The sequence below is a fragment of the Pelophylax lessonae genome, assembly GCF_965119305.1.
Source record: "Pelophylax lessonae genome assembly, chromosome: 3".
Taxonomy (NCBI): domain Eukaryota; kingdom Metazoa; phylum Chordata; class Amphibia; order Anura; family Ranidae; genus Pelophylax; species Pelophylax lessonae.
This window is the reverse complement of record NC_138770.1, coordinates 27,691,088-27,710,958: the sequence shown is the minus strand read 5'-3', so window position 1 is coordinate 27,710,958 and position 19,871 is coordinate 27,691,088. Positions and strand designations below refer to the sequence as shown.

The 19,871-nt window shown below is 45.3% G+C and overlaps 2 protein-coding genes across 2 annotated transcripts in view; both read left to right on the top strand.

Moving 5' to 3' along the window:
- Positions 1 to 3,281: 3,281 nt before the first annotated feature.
- Positions 3,282 to 19,871, top strand: part of LOC309550260 (uncharacterized protein) — a gene marked incomplete at both ends in the record, with an annotated part of 1,652,360 nt that continues 1,635,770 nt past the window's right edge. The window contains 3 exons of the mRNA XM_082250668.1: positions 3,282 to 3,446; positions 5,764 to 5,955; positions 6,042 to 6,165. Coding sequence (XP_082106794.1) covers positions 3,282 to 3,446; positions 5,764 to 5,955; positions 6,042 to 6,165 — 481 coding nt within the window. The remainder of the gene's footprint in view (positions 3,447 to 5,763; positions 5,956 to 6,041; positions 6,166 to 19,871) is intronic.
- LOC309549848 (uncharacterized protein) lies at positions 12,058 to 13,332 on the top strand (the record flags this gene model as incomplete). The annotated part of the gene is made up of 1 exon (XM_082250346.1): positions 12,058 to 13,332. A coding segment is annotated over one exon (1,275 nt), but the record flags the coding sequence as incomplete, so codon positions are not given.

The window sequence follows — 19,871 nt, the reverse complement described above, 5'->3', positions numbered from 1 at the left end:
ATGTTATTGACTCGTTATTGATAAATGTGATTTCTCTTTCATTTTAAATATATATTCAATAAAGTACTTGATTTTTAGTCCTGAACACCGCTTGGTAATTATACAATCTTTGAACAGCTCCCTTGTTAGCTGTTCTTCCTTCCAGTTTTGTGTCTGGTTAAACACATAGGTAATCCCACACCCTACAGGTGAGACGGTGAGGCTTATCCCCTACTAAACTAAGTGATTTCACTTGGTCTGCTTTGTATATGCTTACTGTACAAAATAAGGTACGTAGGTATGGACCATAGGGTGAGTACCTGGATAGAGAACTGGTTCCAGGGGAGAGTCCAGAGGGTGGTGATAAATGGGGAGTACTCAGATTGGATGGGTGTGGAAAGTGGGGTCCCCCAAGGATCTGTCCTGAGACCAATCCTGTTTAATTAATTCATAAATGATCTAGAGGAGGGGATATCCAGCACAATCTAGGTATTTGCGGATGATACTAAACTAAGCATGCCAATATCTTCTATGCAGGATGTGAAAACCTTACAAGCGGACCTGAACAAAATAACGGGGTGGGCAACTACATGGCAGATGAGGTTTAATGTTGAAAAATGTAAAGTAATGCACTTGGGCATCAGAAACACGAACGCAAGCAACTCACTAGGGGGGAACCTCTGGGTGAATCTAAGATGGAAAAGGACCTGGGGGTCCTAGTGGACAACAGGCTTGGCAGTAAAATGCAATGCCAAGCCGCTGCAAGCAAAGCCAACAGAATACTGGCATGTATAAAAAAGTGGATTCACTCCAGAAATAAAGAGATTATTCTCCCTCTCTACAAGACTCTGGTCAGGCCACACCTGGAGTATGCTGTCCAGTTCAGGGCACCGGTCCTCAGAAAGGATGTGCTGGAACTGGAGAGAGTCCAGAGAAGGGCAACAAAAATAATTAGGGGAATGGAGGACATCGGCTATGAGAAAAGACTCTGGGCACTGGGCTTATTCTCTCTGGAGAAGAGACGCTTGAGGGGGGGATATGATATCAATGTACAAATACTGTACTGGTGATGACCCTAGCATAAGGAACAAACTTTTTAGAGAAAGGAAATACAATAAGACACGTGGCCACTCACTAAAACTAGAGGAAGAACGGTTTAACCTAAAAATACGTAGGGGGTTCTTCACTGTAAGAGCGGTAAGGATGTGGAATTCTCTTCCACAAGTAGTCGTATCAGCAGGAAGCATTGATAGTTTCAAAAAACTATTAGATGGGCACCTTAGAGACCACAAAATACAGGGGTATACAATGTATGGTTAACAGCAAACACACACACACATCATAGGTTGACCTGGATGGACTGATTTCTTTTTTCAACCTCACAAGCTATGTTTGTAACTATGTATACCTAAGTTCTGACAATTATCCTGATTAGCCGTCAACTCCCACCAAGAGTCAGCAAGTTCCCCTTTCTGGACATCATGATGACCCTACATTGACCTCACAGCACTGCCTCAGAGCAAACAAGTCAAAGGAAGAATCATATTTATCATTCCTTGTCTGCAGATCAAAAACTAATCAAATTCAGTTCAGAAACCAAACAAACCCAACAGAGAAAAGGGGATTCCTGATCCGGCAGGTCAAGCGGGTTCCACGCCTTGAAAAAATAGAAAACACTAAACAGTCCAAACTAAATGTGTTCCCATGAGGGCAGTCGTCCTTAACCACTTAAGCCCCGGAAGATTTTACCCCCTTCCTGACCAGGGTTTTTTTTGCGATTTTTTTACTGCGTGACTTTAACGGAAAATTGCGCGGTCGTGTGACGCTGTACCTAAATGAATTTCACGTCCTTTTTTCCCACAAACAGAGCTTTCTTTTGGTGGTATTTGATCACCTGTGCGATTTTTTTGATCATGTGCTATAAACAAAAAAAGAGCGTAATTTTTGCAAAAATAACAATATTTTTCACTTTTTTTATATGAAATTCCCCCCCAAAGAAAATGTAAAAATCAAAATTTTTTAACATTTTCGGCCAAATTGTTTTATGCTACATATGTTTGGTAAAAAAAATTGCAAAAAGCGTATTTTGATTGGTTTGCGCAAAAGTTATCGCGTTTACTAACAAAGGGAAAGATTTTTGTAATTTTTGGTGGTTTTTTTTAACGAGTAATGGCGGCGATCTGCGATTTTTTTTGCGGTACTGCGACATTGCGGCGGACAGATCGGACCCTTGACTGACATTTTTGACACTTTTGGGGTTACCAGTGACATTACTTCAGTAATCAGTGCTATATATATGCACTGTTACTGAAAAAATGACACTGGCAGGGAAGGGGTTAACTGTATTGGACAGGGAGGGGTTAAGTGTGTCCTAGGGGCGTGATTCTAACTGTGATGGGACAGGTCTCCTATTGTAAAAACAGAGATCAACATAGTAGAACCGTCTGATCTTCATTTTTACACAGGGGAGAATGACAGGCGGCTTGTTTACATAAGCCGCTCTGCCTTTCTCCCGCTGTACCTACGATCGGCGAGTGACCGGCGGACACTGGGTCCGCCGGTCACACGCCCGCACTTCTCCCTGAACGAGCCGAGGCGGGCGCGCGCCTCAGCGGCTGCGCGCTCGCCCGCTATTGGCTCTAATAGCAGTGACAGGCGAGCGACGTAGACCAGTAAATATACTGTGCGCAGTCGGCAACCGGTTAAATGTACAGAACCCCCACATCCCCATCCTATTATTGTGTGACCAACACCATCCATATAATTCTTACTTTAATTTCCCAAAGTTATCTGTCTACAAGGAGACCTGTATAGATCAAATGACAACACCAATGAGGATGGAGGAGGACCGGAGTCACACGACTGAGAAGATTCTTAACCTCACCCTGGAGATCATCTACCTGCTGACTGGAGAGGTGAGGAGGATTCTGGGAGGTTGCATGACATCACTCTTATCTCTGTTAATAAAATACAGACGTGACCGTAGAGGTAAGGGGGATTCTGGGATTCTAACATGATATTCTTATTGGTTACTCAATACAGAGATTTCCTCTTCTGAAGTCAGGTGATCATATGACCATCACAGTGCCTCCATGTGACTCCCTAAAACCTGAGAGACACAACATGCAGAAGATTCTAGAAGTCACCAAGAAGATGATGGAGCTGCTGACAGGAGAGGTGAGCGGTGCTGGGAATTCTGGGACATTATCCAGTAACAGAAAAGGGATGTGTCTGGATGGTGACTGTATCATTGTGTGTGTCAGGTTCCTATAAGGTGTCAGGATGTCACTTTCTATTTTTCCATGGAGGAGTGGAAGTATTTAGAAGGACACAAGGATCTCTACAAGGACGTCATGATGGACAATCAGCAGAATTTGAGTTTTGTGAAGAATGTAAGGAAGGAATTTCCCCGGAATGAGACGATATTGAACCTCACCCTGGAAATCCTGAGTCTGCTGACTGGAAAGGTGAGTGTAATGAAGGGGTTAAATCTGACTCCGCTGTACACTGGGAGGTATTCAGAGTCACTTTGAGACTTCTGATGTTCTACTAATCAATAACAACATCCACAAAAGTACTATGAATACATAAATTGTACGTACCAGTGTTGGATCAGGGTCGGGGGGCCCCAGCGGGGTTGCTGGCCACAGGACTCTTGAGTATCTCTCTCATACAGCCAGGTGCTGCACTGACAGTTCCTCCTCCCTCGCATGGATGGGAGAAGAGAGAGATGATCTGCTACTTCTCCTCCCGCCCCTCTCCTCCTGTGCACCGTGGGAAGTGTGAAGCTAAGCAGAAGAATTTGATCATTCAGCTGCTGGGGTTTACCCTTCCCATGGTGCACACAGGAGGAGAGGGACTGGAGGAGAAGGAGTAGATTGGCTCTCTCCTCTCCCATCTGTGTGAGGGAGGAGGAACTATCAGCGCAGGCTCTGAGCTGCATGAGAGAGATGCTCTCAGCTCATAGAGGAGGCACTGATTGGCAGCACTGATGGGGCTGCACTGATGATCATTGCCCTAAATATCAGTGTGAACCATGTACTGACAGTCTTGCCAATTAACCGTTTCAGCTCTAGAAGATTTAACCCCCTTCATGACCAGGCCATTTTTTGCTATACGGCACTACGTTATTTTAACTGACAATTGTGCGGCTGTGCGACACTGTATCCAAATAACATTTATTTACTGTATCCTGCTACTCCGCTGTATTGCACCCTTCTACTCCCCTGTACTGTGCCCTTCTACTCCCCTGTACTGTGCCCCTCTACTTCCCTGTACTGTGCCCTTCTACTCCCCTGTATTGCGCCCTTCTACTCCCCTGTACTGTGCCCCTCTACTCCCCTGTACTGTGCCCTTCTACTCCCCTGTACTGTGCCCCTCTACTCCCCTGTACTGTGCCCCTCCTACTCCCCTGTACCATGTCCATTTACTCCCCTGTACCGTGTCCCTTTACTCCCCTGTACCGTGTCCCTCTACTCCTCTATACTGTGCCCCTCCTCTCCCCTGTACTGTTTTCTTCTTCTCCCCTGTACCATGCCCCTCTACTCCCCTGTACCATGCCCCTCTACTCCCATGTACCCTGCCCTCTACTCCCCTGTTCTGTGCCCCTCTTCTCCCATTTACTGTTCCCTTCTTCTCCCCTGTACTTCTTCTCCTGTATTATGCCCTACTGCTCCCCTGTACTGTGCCCTTCTGCTCCCCTGTACTGTGCCCCTCTTCTCCCCTGTACTGTACCCTTCTTTTCCCTTTTACTGTGCCATTCTTCTCCCCTGTACTGGGCCCATCATCTCTCCTGTACTGTGCCCCTCTACTCCCCTGTACTGTGCCCTTCTGCTCCCCTGTACTGTGCCCTTCTACTCCCCTGTACTGTGCCCCTCTTCTCCCCTGTACTGTGCCCTTCTTCTACCCTGTACTGTGCCCATCTTCTCCCCTGTACTGTGCCCATCTTCTCCCCTGTACTGTGCCCCTCTGCTCCTCTGTGCCATGCCCCTCTACTCCCCTGTACTGTGCCCTTCTGCTCCCCTGTACTGTGCCCTTCTACTCCCCTGTACTGTGCCCCTCTTCTCCCCTGTACTGTGCCCTTCTTCTACCCTGTACTGTGCCCATCTTCTCCCCTGTACTGTGCCCATCTTCTCCCCTGTACTGTGCCCCTCTGCTCCTCTGTGCCATGCCCCTCTACTCCCCTGTACTGTGCCCTTCCTCTCCCCTTTATTGTGCCCCTCTACTCCCCTGTACTGTGCCCTTCTACTCCCCTGTACCATGCCCTTCTTCTTCCCTGTACTGTGCCCTCATATGCCCCTGTACTATGCCCTCCTATTCCCCTGTACTGTGCCGTCCTATTCCCTTGCACTGTGCCCTCATATTCCCTTGCACTGTGCCCTCCTATTCCCCTGTACTGTGCCCTTCTACTCCCCTGTACCGTGCCCCTCTACTCCCCTGTACCATGCCCCTCTACTTCCCTGTACCATGCCCCTCTACTCCCCCTGTACTGTGCTCTTCTACTCCCCTGTACTGTGCCCTTCTACTCCCCTGTACAGCGCCCTTCTACTTTCCTGTGCCCTGTGTTGATTAGTCTTTGATTTGTGTCGTGTATTCTCATTGTATAAAATCTATTATATTAAAAGTAATAATAAATATATGTTTAATTCTATCAACTATTTATTCTTTTATTTTAGTAAATTTGAGCAGGCTGGTAGTGGCCCCAGTACATGACTTTACCCAGGGGCCCATGATGATATTAATACATCCCTGTGGGAGAGTGATATTTATCTTTGTATAACACAGAAATGTACAGTAATAATGAAGAAATCTACTGAAAATGACACAAGAAGGAGATCTCATAATAGGACCACAAGATCCTCGAGAATCCAGAATCCCATCACCATCCCCCCACCTCCATCCCTGATCCCTACAAGACACAACACACAGAAGGTTCTAGAAGTCACCAAGAAGATAATGGAACTGCTGACAGGAGAGGTGAGTGGTGCTGAGAATTTTGGGACATTATCCAGTAACAGACAAGGGATGTGTCTGGATGGTGACTGTATCATTGTGTGTGTCAGGTTCCTATAAGGTGTCAGGATGTCACTGTCTATTTCTCCATGGAGGAGTGGGAGTATTTAGAAGGACACAAGGATCTCTACAAGGACGTCATGATGGAGAACCAGCCGCCCCTCACATCACCGGGTAAGAGGAGACTTTATTGTAAAGGAGAGAGCAGTATGGAGGCTCCACCTAGATCCCCCATCATCTGATAAACATATAGAAACAATGTATTCAGTCTCAGGAGATGGGAGTCAGTGGTGTGGGACCTCTGCAACTTGTCTCATGTGAGCATTTAGGCCATCACTAATTGTTGAATACCAAGATTAGGAGTCCTGACCCTTAATATATATTGTACATTACATACTCCTGACCCTACACTATATACTCTATGTTGTACATTACATACTCCAGACCCCTGCACCATATACTCTATGTTGTACATTACATACTCCTGACCCCTGCATTATATACTCTATGTTGTATAATACATACACCTGACCCCTACACTATATACTCTATGTTGTACATTACATACTCCTGACCCGTGCACTATATACTCTATGTTGTACATTGCATACTCCTGACCCCGTGCACTATATACTCTATGTTGTACATTGCATACTCCTGACCCCTGCACTATATTCTCTATGTTGTACATAGTTACATAGTTAATGAGGTCGAAAAAAGGCATCAGTCCATCCAGTTTGACCTATGATGTGTCTGTGTGTGTGTTTGATGTTAACCGTACATTGTATACCCCTGTATGTTGGGGTCTTTAAGGTGCCCGTCTAATAGTTTTATGAAACTACCAGTTCTCCCCACTGATACCACTGCTTGACGAAGAGAATTCCACATCCTTACTGCTCTGACTGTATAGAACCCCTTACATATTTTAAGGTTAAACCGTTTTTCCTCAAGTTTTAGTGAGTGGCCACGTGTCTTATTGTATTCCCTTTCTCTGAATAGTTTGTTCCTTATGCTAGGGTCACCAGTACAGTATTTGTACATTGATATCATATCCCCTCTCATCATCTCTTCTCCAGAGAGAATACGTTCAGTGCTTGTAGTTTTTCCTCATAGCTGATGTCCTCCATTCCCCTAATTATTTTTGTTGCCATTCTCTGGACTCTCTCCAGTTCCAGCACATCCTTCCTGAGGACCGGTGTCCTGAACTGGACGGAATACTCCACATGTGGCCGGACCAGAGTATTGTAGAGTGGGAGAATAATCTCTTTATTTCTGGAGTGAATCCCCTTTTTTATACATCCCAGTATTCTGTTGGCTTTGCTTGCAGTGGCTTGGCATTGCATGCCACTGCCAAGCCTTTTGTCCACTAGTACCCCCAGGTCCTTTTCCATCTTAGATTCACCCAGAGGTCCCCCCCCCCAGTGAGTAGTTTGTGTTCGTGTTTCTGACGCCCAAGTGCATTACTTTACATTTTTCAAAATTAAACCTCATATGCCATGTAGTTGCCCACCCCATTATTTTGTTCAGGTCCACTTGTAAGGTTTCCACATCCTGCATAGAAGTTATAGCCCTGCTTAGTTTAGTATCATCCGCAAATACCGAGATTGTGCTCGAAATCCCCTCCTCTAGATCATTTATGAATAAATTAAACAGGATTGGTCCCAGGAAAGATCCTTGGGGAACCCCACTTTGCACACCCGCACAATCCGAGTACTCCCCATTTATCACCACCCTCTGGACTCTCCCCTGGAGCCAGTTCCAGGTACTCACCCTATGGTCCATACCTATGTACGTTAGTTTGTACAGTAAACGTTTGAGGGGAACTGTGTCAAATTCCTTTGCAAAGTCCAGATACACCACATCCACAGACCTTCCTTTATCCAGCTACACCACATCCACAGACCTTCCTTTATCCAGATACACCACATCCACAGGCCTTCCTTTATCCAGATACACCACATCCACAGACCTTCCTTTATCCAGCTACACCACATCCACAGACCTTCCTTTATCCAGCTACACCACATCCACAGACCTTCCTTTATCCAGATACACCACATCCACAGACCTTCCTTTATCCAGCTACACCACATCCCCAGACCTTCCTTTATCCAGATACACCACATCCACAGACCTTCCTTTATCCAGATACACCACATCTACAGGCCCTCCTTTATCCAGATACACCACATCCACAGGCTTTCCTTTATCTAGATGGCAACTCACTTCATCGTAGAAGGTTAATAGATCGGTCTGGCAAGAATCATTTTTCATGAATCCATGCTGATTACTACTAATAATACAGTTTTCATTACTAAAGTCTTGTATGTGGTCTCTTAACATCCTCTCCAAAATGTTGCAGACTACTGATGTTAGGCTGACAGGCCTATAGTTACCCGGGATATATCTCGGCCCTTTTTTAAATATTGGTACCACATTGGCTTTTTTCCCATCAGCTGGCACCATACCCCTCTGTAAACTATCCTTAAAGATCAAGAATAATGGTCTGGCAATCACCTGGCTGAGCTCTTTAAGAACCCTCGGGTGCAAGCCATCCGGTCCGGTTGATTTATTTATATTAAGTTTCTCTAGTTTAGTTCTAAGTCTATCTTCTGTTAGCCATGGCGGCACTTCCTGAGGTGTGTTATTTAGTTTGGCCTTACAAGCTGGGTTAGTGTAGCCCCCCAATTCTTTTGTGAAGACTGAAGAAAAGAAATTATTTAACACTTTCGCTTTTTCCCTGTCCTCTGTGGCCATATTCCCTTCATCGTCTTTTATGGGGCCAATGTGTTCTGGCCTCGCTTTCTTACTGTTTATATACTTAAAGAATTTCTTGGGGTTTTTTTTACTCTCTTCCGCTATATTTCTCTCGTGTTCTATTTTAGCCGCCTTGATTTCGCTTTTACATTTCTTATTGCACTCCTTGTACTGTTGGAATGCTGCCAATGACCCCTCACCCTTGTATTTATGAAGGCCTTTTCTTTAGTTTTAATATGCATTTTTATGTTGGAGTTTAGCCACACAGGGTTTATTTTAGCTCTTTTAAATGTATTCCCCTTTGAAATGCACTGGCCAATCCCTTTTTTTAGTATGCTCTTAAAGCACTCCCATTTTTCCTCCGTGTTCGTTGTTCCCAGGGTTCTATCCCATTTGATATTTTCTATCAAAGAGCGCAGTTTAGGGAAGTTGGCTCTTTTGAAATTCAGTGTCCTTATATTACCCTTGTGTTTCCTATTACTATGATTAATACTGAAACTAATTGACCTATGGTCACTGTTTCCTAAGTTGCCCCGTATTTCTATATCCGTGAGCAGGTCTGTATTTTAGGTAATCAGTAGGTCTAATACCGCATTGTTTCTTGTCGGTGTGTTCACCATCTGACCCAAAAAACTGTCCTGCAAAACATTTAGGAACTGCCGAGCCTTGGCTGAATTTGCGGTTCCCTCTGCCCAGTCTATATCTGGATAATTAAAGTCCCCCATTATAATGACATTTCCCATCCTTGCTGCCATTCCAATCTGTGAAAGAAGGTCCGCCTCCCCCTCCTCCCTCTGGTTGGGGGGCCTATAGCATACGTCCGATATTACTTTCCCCATAGTGCCTTCCCTTTGAAGTTCTACCCATAGGGATTCTGCCTCATCCATAGCTCCATTATTAATATCATCCCTCATATTTACCTGTATACTGTTCTTAATATACAGACATACCCCTCCCCTTTTTTTACTTTCTCTATCTCTGCGATAAAGGGAATACCCCTGAATGGTCGCCAGCCAATCATGAAAGCTGTCAAATCAAGTCTCTGAAATCCCCACAAACTCTAAGTCATCCTCATACATTAGCAGCTCCAGCTCTCCCATCTTGTTGGCCAGGCTTCTAGCATTGGTATACAAACCTCGTAATTTTGTCCGGTTGCATACTATATTCTCATTTGCCACTTGTTTACTTCCCTAATCTCCCGCTGCCTCTCTGGTGTGGCTCGAGGTACAGGTAGTATTTCTGAAAATACTACCTTGGAGGTCCTACTACTGAACTTAGCTCCTAAGTCCCTGAAATCGTTTTTTAGGACTCTCCATCTTCCTCTGACTTTGTCATTGGTACCCACGTGTACCATGACAGCTGGGTCTTCCCCAGCCCCACCCAATAATCTGTCCACCAGATCCGTGATGTGCCGAACCTGAGCGCCCAGTAAACAACAGACAGTTCGGCACTTATGGTCTTGGGTAATGTGTTAGGATCTATACTGGTATGGACTGGGTAATGTGTTAGGATCAACACTGGTATGGACTGGGTAATGCGTTAGGATCTATACTGGTATGGACTGGGTAATGCGTTAGGATCTATACTGGTATGGACTGGGTAATGTGTTAGGATCTATACTGGTATGGACTGGGTAATGCGGTAGGATCTATACTGGTATGGACTGGGTAATGCGGTAGGATCTATACTGGTATGGACTGGGTAATATGTTAGGATCTATACTGGTATGGACTGGGTAATGCGGTAGGATCTATACTGGTATGGACTGGGTAATGCGGTAGGATCTATACTGGTATGGACTGGGTAATGTGTTCGGATCTATACTGGTATGGACTGGGTAATGTGTTAGGATCTATACTGGTATGGACTGGGTAATGTGTTAGGATCTATACTGGTATGGACTGGGTAATGTGTTAGGACCTATACTGGTATGGACTGGGTGATGTTTTAGGAAGGAAAGGATGTCACATCGTCTGATGGATATGAAAATTATCACCCTACAGAGGGCTGAATTCAAAGACACCCCGAAAATCAAAGTGAAATAATTATGCAGCAGGCGAGTCCATTTTGGTGAAATGTCATTGCAGGACCTCAGAATGGTCCTCAGTAGTGTGTATGGCCCCCACATGCTTGTATGCATGCCTGACAACGTTGGGACATGCTCCTAATGAGATGACGGATGGTGTCCTGGGGTATTTCCTCCCAGATCTGGACCAGGACATCACTGAGCTCCTGAACAGACTGAGGTACAACCTGGCGCCATCGGATGGACTGAAACAGAATATCCCAGAGGTGTTCTATTGGATTCAGGTCAGGTGAGCGTGGGGTCCATTCAATGGTATAAATTCCTTCATCCTCCAGGAACTGGCTGCATACTCTCACCACATGATATCGGGCATTGCTGTGCACCAGGAGGAACCCAGGACCCACTGTACCAGCATAGGGTCTGACAATGGGTCCAAGGATTTCAACCCAATACCTAATGGCAGTCAGGGTGCCATTGTCCAGCCTGTAGAGGTCTGTGCGTCCCTCCATGGAGACGCCTCCCCAGACCATCACTGACCCACCACCCAACCGGTCATGCTGAACGATGTTACAGGCAGCATAATGTTCTCCACGGCTTCTCCAGACCCTTTCACGTCTGTCACATGTGCTCAGGGTGAACCTGCTCTCATCTGTGAAAAGCACAGGGTGCCAGTGGTGGAGCTGCCAATTCTGGTGTTCAATGGCAAATGCCAATCGAGCTCCACAGTGCCGGGCAGTGAGCACAGGGACCACTAGAGGACGTCAGGCCCTCAGGCCACCCTCATGAAGTCTGTTTCTGATTGTTTGGTCAGAGACATTCACACCAGTGTCCTGCTGGAGGTCATTTTGTAGGACTCTGGCAGGGCTCATCCTGTTCCTCCTTGCACAAAGGAGCCGATACCGGTCCTGCTGATGGGTTAAGGACCTTCTACGGCTCTGTCCAGCTGAAACCGATTAACAACCCCCTCTGCTACTTGACTGACCAGATGAATATCCCAGGAGTTTCCCTGACTTGATGCTATACTCTGATTATAAAGTGTTGAGCAGTGTATATGAGTGTGGAAAACTCTTGGTAATTTTTCTTGTCTTCTGACAGACGGACTCTGTGGTGGGAATAGAAGGACATCGGAGGAAGATGTGACTACAGAAGATAATGACATGGCATCTTCTCCAGAAGTAAATCCCGTTCCTCATAATATACATGACAGACCTCACCATTGGAGGAGATCATTGGAATCTCCTGATACTTCACATAGTCCTCTAATATCTGACAGTACCGACGGGTGCGGGAAACCATCTAATCTCAGGGAATCTTCTTTATATCATACAGGAGAGAATTCATTGTCATGTTCAGAGTGCGGGAAATGTTTTAGTAAAAAAGGAAACCTTCTTAGACACCAGAAAATACACACAGGTGAGCGTCCCTATTTATGTTCAGAGTGCGGGAAATGTTTTAATCATGAACTAAGCCTTCAAATCCATCAGAGAATACACACGGGTGAGTGTCCCTATTCATGTTCAGAGTGCGGGAAATGTTTTAATAATAAAGTAAACTTTCTTAACCATCAGAGAACACACACAGGTGAGCGTCCCTATTCATGTTCAGAGTGCGGGAAATGTTTTGGTCACAAAGGACACCTTCATGAGCACCAGATAATTCACACAGGGGAGCGTCCCTATTCATGTTCAGAGTGCGGGAAATGTTTTAATAAGAAAAGAAGCCTTCTTTACCATCAGAAAATACACACAGCTGAGGGTCCCTATTCGTGTTCAGAGTGTGGGAAATGTTTTAGTCGAAAAGGAAACCTTTTTCGGCACCAGAGAGTTCACACAGGGGAGTGTCCCTATTCATGTTCAGAGTGCGGGAAAGGTTTTAATCGTAAACTAAGCCTTCTTAGCCATCAGAGAATTCACACAGGGGAGCGTCCCTATTCATGTTCAGAGTGCGGGAAAGGTTTTAATAAGAAAATAAGACTTCTTAAGCATCAGAAAATGCACACAGGTGAGCTTCCCTATTCATGTTCAAAGTGCGGAAAAAGTTTTAATGACAAAGAAACCCTTCTTCAGCACCAGAAAATTCATACAGGGGAAAGTCCCTATTCATGTTCAGAGTGTGGGAAATGTTTTATTCATAAAGGAAGCCTTCCTAGACATCAAAGAATACACACAGGCGAGCGTCCCTATTCATGTTTAGAGTGCGGTAAATGTTTTAATCAGAAAACAAGCCTTCTTAGCCATCAGAGGATACACACAGGTGAGCTTCCCTATTCATGTTCAGAGTGCGGGAAATGTTTTAATCAGAAAACAAGCCTTCTTAGCCATCAGAGAATACACACAGGTGAGCTTCCCTATTCATGTTCAGAGTGCGGGAAATGTTTTAAGGAAAAAGGAACCCTTCTTAAGCATCAGAGAATACACACGGGTAAGCGTCCTTATTCATGTTCTGAGTGCGGGAAATGTTTTAATGAAAAAGGATCCCTTCTTAGCCATCAGAGAATACACACAGGTGAGCGCCCTATTCATGTTCAGAGTGTGGGAAAGGTTTTACTCACAAAGTAAGCTTTCTTAGCCATCAAAAGAATACACACGGTTGAGCTTCCCTATTCATGTGCCAGATGCGGGAACTACCTCTGCTGGTACTACGGGAAATGGACGCTGGATTGTAACGGGTGGAACTGTTTAGTTCATAAACAAATGTGAAACCACCACAGTCCACTCGGGGTTGGTTTACACCCGCATCGCCCTCTGACCCGCTGTGGAGTTGGCAGGCAGCTGGGAACCCTTATATTAACCCTTTATCTTCCATTGGTGAACCTTTTTTATTGGTTGCTTCCTGTTGTTGCTTCTTTTTGATTTGTTGAAGTAGCCGGCTTTTTATTGGTCCAACCAATGTATGATTATTAATACATTTGACACATTTGTTAATTCTATTATAAAAGATTTAAGCTTTATTTTATTCATATCATTACTGTGTGGTAATAGCTTATTCTGATCTTGTCCAATAAAAACTCTTCGTACAATATTCTGTGCCGAGTCTTCTTTTTTACCAATGATTAGATGATCAGTGATTGGAATGTGATTAGTTCATAGAGAGTCATCCATTGGGGTTTTATTAGTGAAATGGAGAGTGGAGAAGGCACCACATTGACAGCCATTGGAGGCCCTTTCTAAAGCCCTAAACTTTTTGGCATATCTGAGCGCCATCCCTCAATTCCCCTACTATTATCTGTATGTTGTCCTACGTTTGGAATTGGGCGAACAGTGTGACCACAGGTAATTTCTTTACATGCCATTGTGTATCCCCTGTTAAGGGACATTACAGGAATATTGCAGGACTTTCCAAGCTTTTGGATTAGCGCCAGAACTATTATTTGGAGTTAAACTTTTTGGCAACCTGTCTATGACATTAGTCTTCCAAACTCTATCTCACTGAGCTAAGGCCAGAAGAGTTCCAGGAGTTCTACTCTGTCCACAGTTCCCAAACCAAAAGGAGACATCCACCACATCTTCAATCGTAAGACCCTAAATGTCCTCAGCTGGGCCCAGGAGTTCCACATGTAATCCACCAGGTCATAGCCTCTCTTTATCAGGGAGACTTTATTCTTTCACCACCCCACATATATGTACTGTGGCAGGGCGGCCGTTCTGCCCAGAATCACGTACCTGTACGTCCTCTGCTTTTCCGGGTCTGGGGTCAGAACAATTAGAGGAGTTCTACTCTGTTGGTGATTTCTCTTTATATTCACCCTAGATACCTTAAATGTATATTCAAAAGTTAAGTCCCTGACTTAATAGCAATAGTCTAGTCTGTTCTATGCAAAAAAGGCAGAGCTCTGGAGAATGTTTTATCCTGTTAAAGAAAACACATGCAACCACTGCTCAGTCTAAAACATTCTTAACTTTATTTGCAAAGCGGGGTAACTATTATACACAGTATTGAACAGGAAATACAGTTGGGAGGGGGAGTGGATACTCTCAGGAAGAGTCAAGTTCTCACAAAAGTTGAACAATGGGTTAATACAGAATGTTCGTTAGAAATTGCAAAATACGCCTTGTCTAGACCCTATAGCTCAACTTAGAATAAAAGGAAGCAGAATGTGTTAGGTACAAAGGAAGTGGGGATGTATCTTTATTTTGAAGTGTCAGAACATATCGGGTGATTTACTTAGGTCATTGTTCATGTTTAACTAAAGACTTAAAGTAACCTTAACTGAAACAAGTCATTACAAGTCACAGTTGTAAGAAAGAAAATGGTGTTACACAGGTCAAGCTAGAAAATGGTTGCCAGCAACTAGAAAGAGGTCCTGTCATTCCCCTTCATACTCTTATCACAGTTCCCAAACCAAAAGTGGACATCCACCACATCTTAAATCCACCAGGTCATAACTTCTTTATCAGAGAGACTATTTTCTTTGACCAACCCCATACATGTACTGTGGTAGGGCGGCCGTTTTGCGCAGAATCACGTACCTGTACATCATCTGCACACCCAGGTCTTGGACGTGCACATGCACCGCCAGCGCCCGGCTCACGCTGGATACAGGGGGAGCCAATCAGCGGGTCCGCTGGATACAGTGTCTGTCGGTACCCACCAATCGTTCCCAAGAGAGGCGGAACAGTTGTCTGTCAATGGAAACAAGGCAGATCGCCGTTCTGTTAGTAGGGAAGATGGAGATCCTGTGTTTCTGCTAATAGAGAAAAGAGATACTGGCGCACAGAGATTTTATATATATATTTATATTTATATATATATATATATATATATATATATATATATATATATAGTCCAGCCAGCAATAAATAAATATATAAAAATACCAATGTCCAGGGTAGAGGGTAATCCAGAAAACGTCACTGGTCTTTGGTTATGGGGGTTTAATAAAGGAATGCATGGGACCACCTATGGCTGCTGTCCTTGTGAATGGCTTTGTATAGACCAAAAGGAAAACCTTGCTTCTCTTCTTGTCTGGTACCTCCTATCCTTCCAGTTACGGCACTTCCGTTGTGCATTCCATGCTGGTTAGCGTGGCTTCTTGGGGCTCCTACAGGCTCCTGAGCCAGCCATCTCTCTGCCCAGCAGCCGGAACAGATGACGGCGGTCCTGCAGGATGGTTTTAGGAGATCCGCATCCACAGACTCTGACACCAGATGAGCACTTGTATATTTTACCATCATTACCCACCATCTGCTGCTGAGAAGGGGAGTCAGCTGCTCTATCTTCCTTACCCTCATCTGGCGGTTGGGATCTATTATTATCTATAATTAGTGTTGAGCGAACACGGACTGTATTATTCGTGTTCGTACCGAATAATTGGATTTTTTGTACCCGAACACGGACACGGACACTTTACTGTATGTTCGGGTAAAAATCCGTGTTCGGTCGTTTTATTTCCGGGTTTTGCATGCTTTGGCGCTCTTTTCATGGCGGGCTTTCAACAGCCAATCAACAATCGTTTAACTGGTGTGCCTTAAGCCATCCCAGCCATGCCTGCAAATGTCTCAGTAGCTGTGATTGGCCGTCTGAAGCATGTGACCAAGTCTTTATAAGTTCGAGGCAGCCGCAGCGGCGTCATTATGCTGCTTAGATTCAGGGACAGAGCACACATCAACGTGCTGGCTGCTGATTAGGGAAAGATAGGCAGGAAAAAACCATTTGTGTCCGGATAGAATTGAGGGACAGGTCGGAGTGTTTAGGCAGGGCGAGTTGTAGGCATTTTAGGGATAGAGTCTGCTGAATTATATAGGGTCAGTGTCTTCTACAAACTACAATCGATATTGCTGTGTGGGGGGTGGGGTCTGCACTCAATCCTGATCTACGATCTCTTCTCAATCCTGTTAGGGACAGAGTCTGCTGAATTTTAGGGAAACTGTGTTCTACAAACTACAATCGATATTGCTGTGTGGTGTGGGATTGGAGATAGGCAGGTGTCAGTGATCCACATCCATTTTTCTGTGTGTGAGCTGCAGTGAACACAATCTTTTTGGGCTGCAGTGAACACAATCTTTTTGGGCTGCAGTGAACACAATCTTTTTGGGCTGCAGTGAACACAATCTTTTTGGGCTGCAGTGAACACAATCTTTTTGGGGTGCAGTGAACAAAATCTTTTTGGGGTGCAGTGAACACAATCCTTTTTGGTGTGCAGTGAACACAATCTTTGTGGGGTGCAGTGAACAAAATCCTTTGTGGGGTGCAGTGAACACAATCTTTTTGGGGTGCAGTGAACAAAATCCTTTTTGGGGTGCAGTGAACAACATCCTTTTTGGGGTGCAGTGAACACAATCTTTTTGGGGTGCAGTGAACAAAATCCTTTGTGGGGTGCAGTGAACACAATCTTTTTGGGGTGCAGTGAACACAATCTTTTTGGGGTGGAGTGAACAACATCCTTTTTGGGGTGCAGTGAACAAAATCCTTTTTGGGGTGCAGTGAACAAAATCATTTTTGGGGTGCAGTGAACACAATCTTTTTGGGGTGCAGTGAACACAATCTTTGTGGGGTGCAGTGAACACAATCTTTTTGGGGTGGAGTGAACAACATCCTTTTTGGGGTGCAGTGAACAACATCCTTTTTGGGGTGCAGTGAACACAATCTTTTTGGGGTGCAGTGAACACAATCTTTGTGGGGTACAGTGAACAGAATCTTTGTGGGGTGCAGTGAACACAATCTTTGGGGGGTACAGTGAACACAATCTTTGTGAGGTGCAGTGAACACAATCTTTGTGGGGTGCAGTGAACACAATCATTGTGGGGTGCAGTGAACTCAATCTTTGTGGGGTACAGTGAACACAATCTCATACTGAAGGTTTGAGGGTGCTGCCTGTTCCATACTCCCCCTACTCCTCATCTAGCCTTTTAGGGGTACAAACAATAGTAATTGGGGCCTAGTGTGGTTGTGTACGTGTGATATACATACACTTTTTTGGGATCATATTTTCTATTCCGCTATTTAATCAAAAACCTTTGGGGATCAGTTAAATTGGGGGATAGTCTGTGTTGGTACGTGTGAGAGAGATCCACCTTTCCAAGTTGTTGGGGTTCATCTCATACTTCTGAAGGTTTGAGGGTGCTGCCTGTTCCATACTCCCCCTACTCCTAGCCTTTTAGGGGTACAAACAATAGTAATTGGGGCCTAGTGTGGTTGTGTACGTGTGATATACATACACTTTTTTGGGATCATATTTTCTATTCCGCTATTTAATCAAAAACCTTTGGGGATCAGTTAAATTGGGGGATAGTCTGTGTTGGTACGTGTGAGAGAGATCCACCTTTCCAAGTTGTTGAGGTTCATCTCATACTTCTGAAGGTTTGAGGGTGCTGCCTGTTCCATACTCCCCCTACTCCTCATCTAGCCTTTTAGGGGTACAAACAATAGTAATTGGGGCCCAGTGTGGTTGTGTACGTGTGATATACATACACTTTTTTGGGATCATATTTTCTATTCCGCTATTTAATCAAAAACCTTTGGGGATCAGTTAAATTGGGGGATAGTCTGTGTCGGTACGTGTGAGAGAGATCCACCTTTCCAAGTTGTTGGGGTTCATCTCATACTTCTGAAGGTTTGAGGGTGCTGCCTGTTCCATACCCCCCCTACTCCTCATCTAGCCTTTTAGGGGTACAAACAATAGTAATTGGGGCCTAGTGTGGTTGTGTACGTGTGATATACATACACTTTTTTTGGATCATATTTTCTATTCCGCTATTTAATCAAAAACCTTTGGGGATCAGTTAAATTGGGGGATAGTCTGTGTCGGTACGTGTGAGAGAGATCCACCTTTCCAAGTTGTTGGGGTTCATCTCATACTTCTGAAGGTTTGAGGGTGCTGCCTGTTCCATACCCCCCCTACTCCTCATCTAGCCTTTTAGGGGTACAAACAATAGTAATTGGGGCCTAGTGTGGTTGTGTACGTGCGAGATACATACACTTTTTTTGATCATATTTCCTATTCCGCTATTCAATAAAAACCTTTGAGGATCAATTGAATTGCGGGATAGTCTGTGTCGGTACGTGTGAGAGAGATCCACCTTTCCAAGTTGTTGGGGTTCATCTCATACTTCTGAAGGTTTGAGGGTGCTGCCTGTTCCATACTCCCCCTACTCCTCATCTAGCCTTTTAGGGGTACAAACAATAGTAATTGGGGCCCAGTGTGGTTGTGTACGTGTGATATACATACACTTTTTTTGGATCATATTTTCTATTCCGCTATTTAATTTAACTGGGCCTCCATGCGAGACCTGTGTGCCTTGTTGCGCTGTTTTGAGTACTCCACCAACATGGCCAGTGGCAATGACGCCGTTCTCAGCTTAACTATCCCACTTCCATGCCTCCTTGAAAAAACAATTCGGGCGATGATGGAAGAGGATGTGGCACAGGATGAGGAGGAGGAGGAGGATGAAGAGGTAACATTTCCAAGGCTTTCAGGGCAGTCATTCGCAAGGGGCTCCGAGGGTGGGTTCCTGCACACGCAAACGCCAGGGACGCAATTGTCCAGCAGGGGCACAGTTCTGGAGGATGAGGAGGATGAGGAGGAGGAGGAGCTGGAGGAGGAGATGGAACCATGTTCACAGCAGGGTGGCACCCAGGCCAGCTCATGGCCATCACTGGTGCGTGGCTGGGGGGATACAGAGGACACGGACGATACACCTCCCACAGAGGACAGCCTTTCGTTGCCTCTGGGCAGCCTGGCACACATGAGCGATTACATGCTGCAGTGTCTCCACAACGACCGCCGAGTTGCCCACATTCTAACTTGTGCTGATTACTGGGTGGCCACGCTGCTGGATCCCCGTTACAAGGACAACGTACCGTCCTTAATTCACTCACTGGAGCGCGATCGCAAGATGCGCGAGTACAAGCGCACGCTGGTAGACGCCATGCTGCTGGCATTCCCATCTGACAGCGGGGCCACAGTGGAAGCACAAGGCAGAGGAGGAGGAGGAGGTAGCCAACGCAACCAGGGCACCGCCAGCACCTCAGAAGGCAGGGTTAGCATGGCCGAAATGTGGAAAAGCTTTGTCAGCACGCCACAACAAACAGCAGCACCAGCAGCTCAGATGGAACGTCTTAGCAGGAGGCAGCATTTTACCAACATGGTGGAGCAGTA